Source organism: Clinocottus analis, unplaced genomic scaffold, assembly GCF_023055335.1.
Source record: "Clinocottus analis isolate CAN_PGR_092001 unplaced genomic scaffold, fCliAna1.0.p SCAF_15, whole genome shotgun sequence".
Classification (NCBI taxonomy): domain Eukaryota; kingdom Metazoa; phylum Chordata; class Actinopteri; order Perciformes; family Cottidae; genus Clinocottus; species Clinocottus analis.
The window spans coordinates 6,897,222-6,910,296 of record NW_027175876.1 but is presented as its reverse complement, the minus strand read 5'-3'; the positions used below and the strand labels follow the sequence as shown (position 1 = coordinate 6,910,296).

At 41.7% G+C, this 13,075-nt stretch overlaps 1 protein-coding gene across 1 annotated transcript in view; it reads right to left on the bottom strand.

The window, feature by feature from the left end:
* Positions 1–13,075, bottom strand: part of akap12b (A kinase (PRKA) anchor protein 12b) — a 39,191-nt gene that overhangs the window by 20,375 nt on the left and 5,741 nt on the right. Inside the window, exon 2 of the mRNA XM_068576769.1 lies at positions 1,790–1,865. Within this exon, the coding sequence (XP_068432870.1) occupies positions 1,790–1,865 (76 nt within the window). The remainder of the gene's footprint in view (positions 1–1,789; positions 1,866–13,075) is intronic.

Here is a 13,075-nt window from a genome sequence, read left to right as displayed (position 1 = left end):
AAAAATAAATGTTGAGGCAAGAAGAAGAGTGTGAACTGTGCAAGAAAAATGAGACGTATGTGTGTTCAAAAGGTTTGATAACATTGACTTGAAGACAATACGACTTGTTCTGCAGCCTTTACTTGAGTATCCGTCAGCGCACAAGTTCTGTGAATTCCTGACCCCCTCTATTCTGTTCGATATCCTTCCACGTTACTAATTAACTTACAGTATATGTCCACAGAAGCAACAATTTCAACAACCAAATTACTCTCCGTTAGTCCGCATGCCGCATCAACTCCCATGCTCCGTATCTCTGCTCTGAAGAAGGTATTGGGTTACTCTATAAACGGACAGAATCGCTTCATTAAATAGCTTATTAAATAGGTTACTTGACGGAGTGGTATGTGACATATCTCAGTGTTTTAAGTAGTGTTGGGTTACCCCTTCCCCTGGGCCATAACATATTATGAAATGTGCAGGTTGCTTTGTGCGGGGCTCGGGTCATGGCCTGCTAAATATTTAGGGAGGGTGTACAGGACCCTACAGCCCTGCCAGATTGAGGGAGACACTATAGAAAATAAACAAACGTAGCTCTGGAGGTAGGAGGGTGCTGCTGGGTGTGGACAGAGCAGCTTGATGCACATGTTTATTTAAGTCACAGAAAACCATTTTGGCCAGTTAATTTCTAGTTAATGATTATATCAGGTTACTGATTTAAAAACGTCATCGACAAGACCAAAGATAGCCGTCTTTAAATGTTTCCACTATAAAACAACAAAGTTTTGACTAGTCTACTAAACAACGAGACAAATGAGGCTAACGTTTGTGTTCATTAATTAGGATTATAATCTCTATGAACATTGTGCATCCATATGCAGAATCTGTAGGCAATGGGACAACATTTTGGGACTGGAAATGTTCTGTTTTATGTTTGTAGTTAAGTAGAATTCATCATTTATGTTCGAGCAGGCTTTAGTTGAATGCAGGTAAAAAGTCTGTGTGCAGAGCAAATGAGGCGGGACGCATTGACCGAAAAGCAATCAGGGAATCCACCGGCTATCGTCTGATGAGGAGTTCGCTTTTTATTGCTGTGAAATTTAAACTAGTTACTTGTGAAAAATCAACTCTAACTGCAGTCTTGCAGCTTTAGTTGCAAATTGGACCGTAAACAACAGCACAAGCACATGGAAAAGGAATTTTGTGATATTTCTGCAGATGTTTACATACAAAATCTAAATCTTTCTACATCTGTACTGAAGTGCAGCATCAAGACTAAGTACAAATAGAAAAAACAGGTTTATGTATGCAAGTAGAGATTTACATGCAATCACTTGATGAGTCAAGGAATAATGAGGAAAACAGGGCAATAAAAGTATGTTGGTATGTGTCTGTGTGTGTGTGTGTGTGTGTGTGTGTGTGTGTGTGTGTGTGTGTGTGTGTGTGTGTGTGTGTGCGTGTGAAAAGCCCATGTAGGTGTTCCCCATGTGTTGACAAAGGGCTTAGTTGAGGATCAAGTAAATCTTGCAAAGCCATCAAGACAACTGCAGACAAGAATCTGCACACACACAGACTGACAACCGACCCCACACAAACAAGCTTACCTTTGGCCACTGCTGAAGAAACAGTACACATTCCCAGACACAAACACACACAAACATCTCTTACCTACCTAACTACAGGAACATCACCCAAAGTCACACACTGTAAATAAACAGCCTTGACGGGACGCACGCACACACACACACACACACACACACACACACACACACACACACACACACACACACACACACACACACACACACACCTTCTGTCAGCGTGTTGTCCTCTGACTGTCCATTCAGACTGGTCATGCTGGAGATTTGTCCATTTTTCTCCAAAGTCTGAAAAAGACAGAGAGAAGAGAGAAGAGGAACTTAAAAAGCTATTTGGAATACAAGAAAATGCCTTAGCATACATGAGGGTACAATGGTGATCAGTTTTTTCCCTCTGAAGGAACAGTTTGACATTTCGACAAGTTTGGATTTCTACCACTCTCATAGTACAGATCTGGTGTCAGCCAGGAGGCAGTGAGTCCATCTTAAAAACTGACCCAGCATGTTTTATGCTCAGTGAAGCAGCCTGCCACAGTGCTATCAGATCCTTATATCGTGTGCCTCTACGATTTGCATCCCTTTCATTTAAAGATGAACTTTTTCCTTTTTAGTGGACAGATGAAGAGTGGAGTGGCAGACGGGAAACGGAGAGAGAGAGAGCAGGGTCAATGACATGCACATAGTTTCATCAGCAGGCCGTGAAGTTCATCTTTAAGAGACGATGATGTTAAGACCGCAAATAGGTAGATTCACATTTGGTCACATTGACAAACCCTCCCCAGTATATTGCATGTTGGCAAACAATTCTGAAAAAGAGTTACACGGAAATCCCTCAACAGACCGAGTTATATACCTACATCCCAGCAAAAAGGATTATTATAAGAATAATTATCAGAAAGTACAATTTCCCAGACATTTTTACATGATAGGAACGGTGTGTTAACAAGTAAATCACGCAGCGTCTGGCTCACAGCACCTTATCAGTCGGATCTGGGTCCTTTTTCTGGTCACAACCAGCTCCGACTGACAGCCGGACAATGGCAGGCGAGCCGGAGCTTTGTTTGTCCCGGCCAGGGGAGAGGGAACCAGAGCCTCCCCACAGAGCTGCTAATCTAACTAATGGACAACTCAGGCTCCATTCCCATCAGCCCAAACTCCTTCAGGAAAGCCCTGAAAGATGACACCACAGAGGAGACTCTCCCTGGGACAGGTTGGGCGGCTCGAAAAAAAAGAAAAAGAAGGTGAGGGCTGCTTTATGACGGGGGAGGGGCGGGCATCAAGTGGAGAGATGGGAGGGGTTTGGGGGGGAAAGCTACATTTTAACTCCAGTTTTCTCGGATGCCGACATGTTTGCTTTTATTTGCGATTGTAGATGTAATCAGAGACATTCACTTCAAAAATACAATACTACCACACCCTTTACCCCAGTTTGATCCCATCCAAGCGCTCCAGAATGTCAATGTTGCGTCACACTATAGTTCTGGACTGTTTCACCAGTTTTGCTGCGTGAGATCATTTCCATCTGCCTTTAATGTCGACACATTTTACGAATGCAAAGAAACACCACTTGTAGCCCATGCACGGCCACATGCCAGAGCCCTGCCAGAGACTCGCAAATTAGCTGCAATTTGTGAGTGACAGTTATTTGTGAAACGCGACACTGCCTCTATTTGAGATATGCATGTAAGGAGTGCTAGCAAATTACTTTTGGTAAACAAGCCCCTAAATTCTTTACAAGAAGTATAAGCAATCTAATTGAAGCCAGACGAGTAAAAAAAACCTCATTGGTTCAAATGTTTGAACACAGAGAAGAACGACGCTGTCATTTCTGTCCTTTTTAAGCCATCAGGACCTCTGATCAGACCCGTCGGCTGACCTCCAGGCCTACATCAACCCCGCCCAACCCTAGTCTACCTCATGACTGGCATTCCCAGCATTCTTTGCCGTCAGCCCACCTCCCCCACATGGTCAGCCTTTGACCACCTCTGTCCCTAAGTTACTACATAAACCCCCATTTGAAACCGTCATAATGCCACTCCTTCTTCTGGCCGGTCAAAAATGCTGCTGCTATTTTCTCACTCGGGTTAAATACAGCGATGGCAGAGAGTGCTTCAGGATGAAAATAAATGGGCCTGCGGGGTCATTATATAGTCCAGGAAACTCAGGATCCATCCATCTTAGACACAAGTCTGATGACTTGTCTCAGGTGATGTCACTTGCTGGGACTTGACTACGAGTCTGAAGATCTGGTAGTGGTGGCGCTCGCTCCTCATCTGTGTCGACGACGTAGACTGTATATAAGAAGTGGACGTAGTCGTCCTGACACCACCAATTGGTTTGTGGACTGCCGTTAAGAAGCCGAGAGCTCAGCGATTTGGCCGACACCATCATGGAGCCTTTGCCATCTCGGCTTTTGTCAACTGTTAAACTGAAGTGATCGTAGTTGGAATGCGGAGGAGAGACGCTAGCGGCTGCGACCTGTCAATCACAGTAAGCCCGCCCTAAGGCACACTCCATTTCTTTTACTCGAAATGGAACCACAATTTACGAAATGAACACCATGACATATCTATCTATCTATCTATCTATCTATCTATCTATCTATCTATCTATCTATCTATCTATCTATCTATCTATCTATCTATCTATCTATCTATCTATCTGTCTATCTATCTATCTATCTATCTATTCATCCATCCATTCATCCATCCATCCATCCATCCCTCCTTCCCTCCCTCCCTCCCTCTCTCCCTCCCCCCTCCCTCCCTCTAAATAAGTAGAAGTAGAGTAGAGTCTCATAGACTTCCAAACAATCTGCAATTATTTTTGCAACCAGACGAGTCCCATGAAAATAAAGAAGACAATGTCTCCAGTTCTGATGCTGTTTGTTTTTTGTTTTTCTTAACTAACCATTGTGAGTCTGCGTGAAGGCTGTGTTGGTATGAGTATTGCGTTGACTCAGCTGCTCTGAATTCCTTTTGCAAGTTCCCAGACTGAATATTTTGAAGTTTCACTGCCAGTTGTGCATTTTCTGATGTTTGCTTGGTCAACATGGTTTGCCACAAAGACCTAAAGACAGACTTGGTCACAAAGCAAAACATCTGCTCAACAAAACAACAGCAGGGGGAAAAACATTGTTGTGTGTTCTGTCTGGTTTTCAATGTAACGTGTTTTGCTTCATCCTATTGGAAAACATTTAAGCACTTCTTCGTATTCAGCAGCAACTGTTATTGCATTACTCAACACGTGTAGAGACAGAGACAGGTGAAAGGAGAGAGAGTTACCTTCCCTCCAGGAGGCACGTTCTGTATATGTGGATGTGTGTGTGTGCTTAGTGATGTGTATTTAGTACATGAATTATTCCCTTAACAGGCAGCACTGGAGTGTCAGGTATCTGTTTACACGTCTTGCTCCTGCCTCTCTTTTAACCTGTTTCAACTCTTTTATTACTTCTTGGTCTCATCTTTATTTTTCACAAGAGGCCTACATACTCACAAAGGATGGTTGTATCTCGCTCCTTCCCTCTTCGCAGCCTCTTTCACTGGAGTGTTTGCACATCTATTAGGCACTTGTCATCGTTCTACCAACAGACTTGTGTGACACTTATGGTAATTGCTCTGTCACCATTCAGACACAACTGCTTGTCTCATCACAATGAGTGGCAGACAGGTAAAGCTCAACTGGACAAAGACGTTCATTTTCAAGGGTTAAATCATAAATCCTTGCTATCAACATCAAATAATAAGGCTGGCGATGTACTATCATTTCGTTAGACCAAAGACCAAATGTTCGGTAACCAACAGGGCAACAAACCAACAATGTATTGATCCCACTAGCTGTGTTGCCAAAGCCTGATTCAGCTAATTCTGTGCCATCGAGCGCCATTGTTGTCCACAAACACATCAATGAGCCACATTGTTGCACTGGGTTAAAACCCAGGCATTGTCAGGTATGATCTTTCCTGGTATTTGTTGAATCATACACCTAGCTTCACAGAAAGTGAATGATCTTTTGTGCATTTTAATAACAAACAAAAAAAATCAAAATGAGTCAGTCCATATTGTGCAATAACGCCTTCAGATAAACCTACACTCCTTCCATGTGATTGTTCACAATGACAATGACCTGCAATTTCAGGATCAGCACATAAGGAAAGAGTCTCTTTTGCTATTTTTTTTAACAATATTTTCTCTCACTTTACCACTCTTTTTTGTTTTACTTTCTTCCTGAATGTATCTTTTATTCTCTTTCTCTCTCATACGTATCCCCCATTTCGGCTACTTCCTGGCTGCACCTCTACTCTCCAGGAGAGAGACGACCCACTGTCTCCTAAATCACTCCACAAAGGCCAGCGGAGGAGATTTATATCCCTTAAACCAAACACAGAACGCAGGAGGAGGGGGTTAATGGAAAAGAAGAGGGTGACTCAGCTGGCAAATTACATCTCAAGCTCAGGCCTCTTGTCTATAGGGATAGGCGGCGGGAAGAGGTGGAACTAATATGCAAAAACTGTTTTGTTGACCTTTGTTTAAATATGATCCACTCAAATAAAACAGAAGAGGATAGCTTTTTTTTGTGGGCGAAATTGACTTAGAAGCTCACATGGACAAAAACATTTGGTCGTTTTGGTTTGTAGCTCTTACTGCTAGCTTTTATTACTTCTATTTTGCATCTCTGAAGTGATTTACACAAGCTACTGTCAAGATGGTAAAGTCTTTACATATGGGGATTGAATATATTTGAGAGCCCTTGTAGAAATAAGCAGCTATCGGATACAGTAGGCAAATATATTCCTGCTCACCACGAAACTAACTGTGCTGTCAATCATAACACTGAGCACAATAACGATGAAGCGGAAACAGCGGTTATAAATTCACTCCATCTGGCCGACGTGGTTGTTGTATTACCGTTTTATTGACAATGACTCAGCGAGGTGCAGATGAAAACGCACGCATGGTGGAAACTTAACTGTTTGATGCTGATTTAAAATTGTATTTACTTTTAAACTTGCATACATGTAAAGAAAAGGAAGTGCAGTGTCACTCACATTGAATTCTGCTGTCTCATGAGCAATCACGGGAGGATCGCTCCCGAGTGAACATATGCACACACACGCAAACCCTCAGCGGGTGATAACAGGCTTAAAGACTCTTTGTGAGGTCGTAGTTTGTACGTGACAGTTAACCCAGCGACCTCTGACCTCTAAGGAGTAGACAGAGTCTCACAGCAGACGAAAGGAGGATGACGCCGATGGAGGGGGCGACCGGGTGAAGGGGAAGATAAAGGCAGAGAAGAGCAGGAGGGAGAGGAGGTGAGAGCAGAAATATGAAGATAGAAAGGGAGAAGGGATGGGAAACAGAGCAAGATGAGAGACAGAGCAAGAATGAGGAGAAATAGAGGGCAAGAAAATAGTCCAAGGAAAGTTCTTATTTGAATGGCATATGAATTCAAACCTCCTGTTGAGGTTTATTAACAAGGCTTATTGTTTATTGCTTGTTGTTTAACAATAAAGATCCTGTAGGCATCAGAGACAATCAAAGCACTTAGACATTTTGGTAATTTGGCTTTCTATTCTTGAGGGATGAGAAGATTGATCCCGCTTCTCCTGTGTCTGTATGATAAACATGAAGCTACAGCAGCCGCTTAGCTCATCTTCGCACATTTTTGGTCGACATTAAAATCTATTTTAACCTGCATTTTTGCATGGATATTAAAATGAAATACTAGGAACAGATTTGTGTCGTGAGCTCTAGAAGTAAGTTATGGAGAGTTAATCGTAACGTTAGCTTTACTTTCCCACGTGGATGATGTTTGGCCGATAGTGGCTAAGTACAAGGATCTCAACTTCACCGTCATCATCTGAACAATCCTGAAGAATTAAACTCCACCAATAAGCGCCTCTAAGCAGGTTCAAACAAACAGTGCGAGAGGTATTTACTTATACATATTTCACCGTCATCTAATGGGAGGTTTCAGGGGCCCGTGTGACCATCATGTCTGTCTCCCTCTCCCTTCATGTCTCTTCGCTCCTGCCAGCCCCCCCAATCTATTCTGCCTGACCCCCACATTCAGTACATACCAACGATCAAAGCCTGACAAGACCCCAAAGAGCACTCTCACTGTTTCCACAATCCTTTAACTCTGCTCAGGTGCTCAGACAGTAAGTACCTGTGCTTCTGTGTGTGTGTGTGTGTGTGTGTGTGTGTGTGTGTGTGTGTGTGTGTGTGTGTGTGTGTGTGCGTGCGTGTTTGTGCAGTCCAGTTGAAGCAAAATTTAAAAAAACCTCTGTATGATATAAACGAGTTCTGGATCACAAAAGCACGATCATACAGGCTGTTAGTCTGTTAAAGTCAAGCTGTAAACAAAAACAAACAGGCAGAGCAGAGTTGACGATGTGATTTTCTTTATGGGGGCTTTCAGGAGGCAACTGTGACAACATACCTGTCAACTCTTCACTCGCAAACACACAGACACAAGATTGATTTGGGGAAAAACTCCTTGTGTTTGTGTGAGGCTGCGATTGTTCTATTAGCTTATCTTTAAATGCATGAATGTTCTTACCGTCTGTTCTGCAATTATGACAAAAATATAACTACATGAGTTCAGGATTAGATGACTCAAACTAAGTATGACAGTTGTGAAATTGTTTTGGGTTTGGCCACCTTGAAAAGTCACAAGCACAAAAATGTCACTGGAATACATCAACATATTTTTAGATATTCCACCAACAGACGCTGGCATCCTGAGAGCCACACTGCTGCACAGCTTGAATATTTCATATTTCAGAATGATGCATTGAAAGTCCCCAGTCTGTTATATAAAACACTTTCAACACAGCACAGCTGTTCAGATACTGTGTTTTTTAGTGTACTCAAAGAGTAAAAATGAATAAATACAACACCATAGAGTTGAAAACTATGCAACGGTATATATGTTTCTTTGCAGTGATGAGTTTGTGACCCGTCACTGTACAGGCCTGGAAACAACATCAGCGTGTCTGCGTGACGGTCAGCTGTATTTGATTTCAGGCCGGTATACATACATGACGTGAGAAGACAACCAGAGGGAGTCTGAATCAGATAAATAAATCAGCAGAGGGATCAAAAAGCCTTGTGTACGTTTGTACGTGAGAAAGGAAGAGGTCGAGTAGAAAGAAAGAACTGGGTGAGCCCCAGCGAGTCACACACCTGTTCGCTGCCATGTTAGGATCAAAACCAGGTTGTCTCCTCTACCTACACCAGTGCATCACTAACCCCTCAACCCAAAGTCACGATACCTCCCACTATCCGTCTGTTTTTCATCACCCCCATCCCTTCATCTGTGCGGCTGCTACACTTGAACAGCAAATGGAGCCAAACAACAACAACGGCCTGCATGGTCGCAGGAAAGACCCCCCAGGACACGATCATAATCAGGCCACACAGGCCAGCGTTTGACCCCAGGGGCCTGCCTCTCTAACTGGGTTGAAATAACAAATCCACCCTCTTTGCTGACCCTCCTGCCATGAATCTCTAAATATCTCTGAGCCCCGATAAGCATCTGAGCTCCAGAGTCACACGTGAGAAAAGAAGATGACTAGTGCGAGAGTGTGTCTGGAACGCATGCAAAGGCTTTAAACATGGCTTTAATTAGTGAGACATTTGAACCAGACTGTTATTTCTGGCTTTAGGCTTCAAATTACTTTTAGATTATTGCCCTACTAATGTCTATATGTTCAAAGTATTGGCAAAGAAACAACATTCAGGGTCAAATGTGTCACTTTAACTTGGAGTTATCCAAATAGTTTGAAGATTGATGTATTTTGTGGCTGTGAATCCGAGGCAGGATTTACATGAAAGGAAGGAAAAAATACAATAAATACAGTGAGAAGCCATAACTTGAGCGTAAAAGGATTTGGACAGATTATTTTAAAGGAGCTGTTTAACGTTCAGAACATTATTATAGCAGCAAACAATTATTTGCTGCTATAATAATACTGACAAAGTGGAGTAATGTCCAACTGAGCAGAGAAGGAAGTCCCTCTTTAACTTTAATATTAATGTCAAACAGGTGAAACTTGAGAAGCTGATCAACTATTCTTAACAGCTGTGTTTTATGATACTTAACTTCACTGTGGGGCTTCACAATGACACCATATTGATATTTTCTTTGTCACCGCAGTGTAAACTTGGCGGCCGACGCTCCACTTTGCACTGCTCAAACCAGCAAACTCCTTTCACATAACGTGCAGCCGTTTGATCCATCCTTAGTATAAAACTTATGAAAAGTGCAGCTGCATTTAACACAAAGGCAGATTTCAGAAGAAATCTTAATCATGTTTTTTTTAAATTATTTTTACATTTTTATTAATTTTTTCTCACATGTTGCGGGTGCTATTTAATTGTAACACAGTTAAAAGACACATGTGAAAGAAATCAGCTTTAAATAGAAGTATGTTTTCTTGCCAGAATACAAGCAACTCCTCAGTGTTCCTCGTCTCAGTGCTTTGATTGGTCGGCTTAGCGGTTAACAGTCTGGACTTCAGTCCAGTAATGTCATTATCTAGTCTATACCATAATTTCCGCCTCATGGTTGTTTTCACTTCGCCAAGCAGTCAAGTTAAAGTTTACATCCACGTATGTACAAAATGTTACCGTTTCTTCAGTATATCCTTTATCAGCTATGGCAAAAATAATTCTCATGTGACAAATTTAGTTCATCCGTTAGTTCAAGTTTACGTTTGTGGCGAATTTCAAAGGATTCCTGAGATAAAACATTCACAACAAAGGGACAAAACAACAAACTCTCTCTCTCTCTCTCTCTCTCTCTCTCTCTCTCTCTCTCTCTCTCTCTCGCTCTCTCTCTCTCTCTCTCTCTCTCTCTCTCTCTCTCTCTCTCTCTCTCTCTCTATATATATATATTTTTTTTTTTTTAAAAAGCAAAGCGTTATGATACCTGTTGATGTCTGAGCAGCTGTACTGTCGGATTTGAGGAGAAGGTAGTTCATGGAAAATTAGCCCCTCAGTCCTTATTTTAATAAAACAGTGAGCTGTTGTTTTCAGTGTAAAACAAAAATTCCATTCATCTCAAATGGGTAAGCAGTGACCACCTGATTCACTTCAATGTTCCTAATTATCCTGAGACGACTGGGCAACAGTATACGGTAATGTATGTGTCTTTACTTTATGATCTCAGTCACAACTCCTCCAATTACTGTTGTAATCTGTTTTGTTGGTCGAGGAAGAGATCCGTAAACCATAAAATGTTTTTTCATCTGAATGAAATCAGTTTTATAAATTATATCCATAAATGTAAGTTCTGTGCGCAAAACTATATGTAAGTATGAATATTTCAATCTTATTAGCAAAACATACGATACTTAAAAGTTATCATATTATGCAGTGGAACGGCCCCTGTCAGTGTTATATTACTCTATATTATAAGGTTAGCATATCATGTTTTATGCATTTATGTATAAACCACATGTCAACCGCATTGTATCTGATTGAATTTAAAACTATATAATACTTTAAGTAACTTTAGCTCTCAGACAAATGTAGCAGTAAAAGTTACAACGTATTTCCTGGAATGTACATTAAACGTATAACGCAGTATAACATGGAAACACTGAAATACTTATCCTGTACTTGAGTACATACTTTCCTCCACCGTTGTGTGTTTTTCAGGTCAATGTGAAGGGGATTGTCATTTGAAGGGGATTGTGATATACAAGTGTTTGGTCAATACAATAAATCTCAACTCTCCACCGTCTCCAAGACTCCACCGTCTTGTATGAATATACGAACCAAGGAAGCAGCTGCACTGAGGCAATGATTCACAGTTTGTCCTTCAAATGCTCCGACCCCCACCAGCACTGTAAGCACACCGATCCAAAACACACACGCACGCACACACACACACACACACACACACACACACACACACACACACACACACACACACACACACACATACATATACACTGACCAAACACATCTTCCATCTTTAGTGCTGCATCAGGACCAGAGCTAATGAAAAATGGATGTCGAAAAAAAGGCAACAGAAGGCAGTCAGAGAGGTGAACGAGTTCCTCACAGAGTTTCCATGAAGCACAAAATAAATTACCTTATGTGAGCCAGAAACCTCAACATTGTAACTTAAAGGTGTTTAGCGGACAACATATAGAATCAACAGGATGACATGTTGGTTTGAATGTTTATGTTTTGCTGATATGTGAACACTGTCACAGGTTGGTGTAGGAGTTAGGACCTAAATGCCAACAACAGTGAAAAGTACATTTATTTATCAAAAACAAGACAAGGCTTCCAATCAATGCCGGATCAAATGCAGCGCCACACAGGCGTACACACAGGCGTACACACAGGACGAACCAACACTGGGGCAGGAGACAAACATGGGTTGAATACACAGGGAAGGTGCAGGTGATTAGACACAGAAGCAATCAGGGATGGGAGACAGTCACACGGGCAGGAAGTGCAGGGAAACACAAGAGACAAGGACTTCAGAATAAAAACAGAAAACTACCCAATACTGTGACAACCTCTTGTAGTCTTGAAAATTACATCTTATTTTTTCAACAGCAAAAGTAACATGACGTAAAATCTCGCTCCTTTAGCACTGTAAGTGATATCAAGTGTCTTTTTCACTGGTGCAATTCAACAGCAGTTTAATACACTTCTGGTCAAGTTGATTTTGGCTCCATGCTAAACAAGATAAGCCATACGCATATTGGTGGTCTTGCATGTGAAGCAGTTTGATGACAGCTAAAAAAACACTAGAAGATGGCAAATGACCATGTTGTTGTTTAGGTATGAAAGCTCGTTGGACTCTGTGTACATTAAACAGTTCAACGTGACTTACTGGAGCAACGTGGGATCATGAAAGAGCCATTTTTGTGTTTCTGCAGATGCAAGAAGTCATGTCAAACAAAATGGACAAACCTGGCGCATGGGAAGATAAAAAAAAGATGAATCATGAAGCTAAAATAGAAGAGGGTGAAAGAAAGTGGAGGCAAAATGAATGAGCAAGTCCATAGAGGCGTGTGATGTAACAGAGGTAAGAGATGCTATTTTGAGCACAGTGTCGCAGTGGACTCAGCACAGACTTAAAAGGACGGCGAGATCTTTTTTTTTAATTCTGCAAAAAACACAAAGACTCTTTGTGCCTCACAAACATCAATAAGTGAGTAAATATCTTTAAGTAAAACAACAATCCCCTGTTTCATGCACTGAGGATGGTACAGATAGGAGTAGTTATTATCTAAGACATTAGGAGGCGGAGTCTCTGAGAGAGAAGAACACAATAATTACACTGTGATTCGATTGTGTTCAAGATCACGTTTTAATTATGGAAGGAGACACATCGTCCTTCATCATTTGAATCTGAGAGCCTTCCAGCCATCTCTGCTGCACGAGGACACAAACACACTGTGATAAAGAAGCTGATGTGGCGAAAGCTCCCAATCATGATGATTGATCGGGACAGAGGAGCTGTAACAG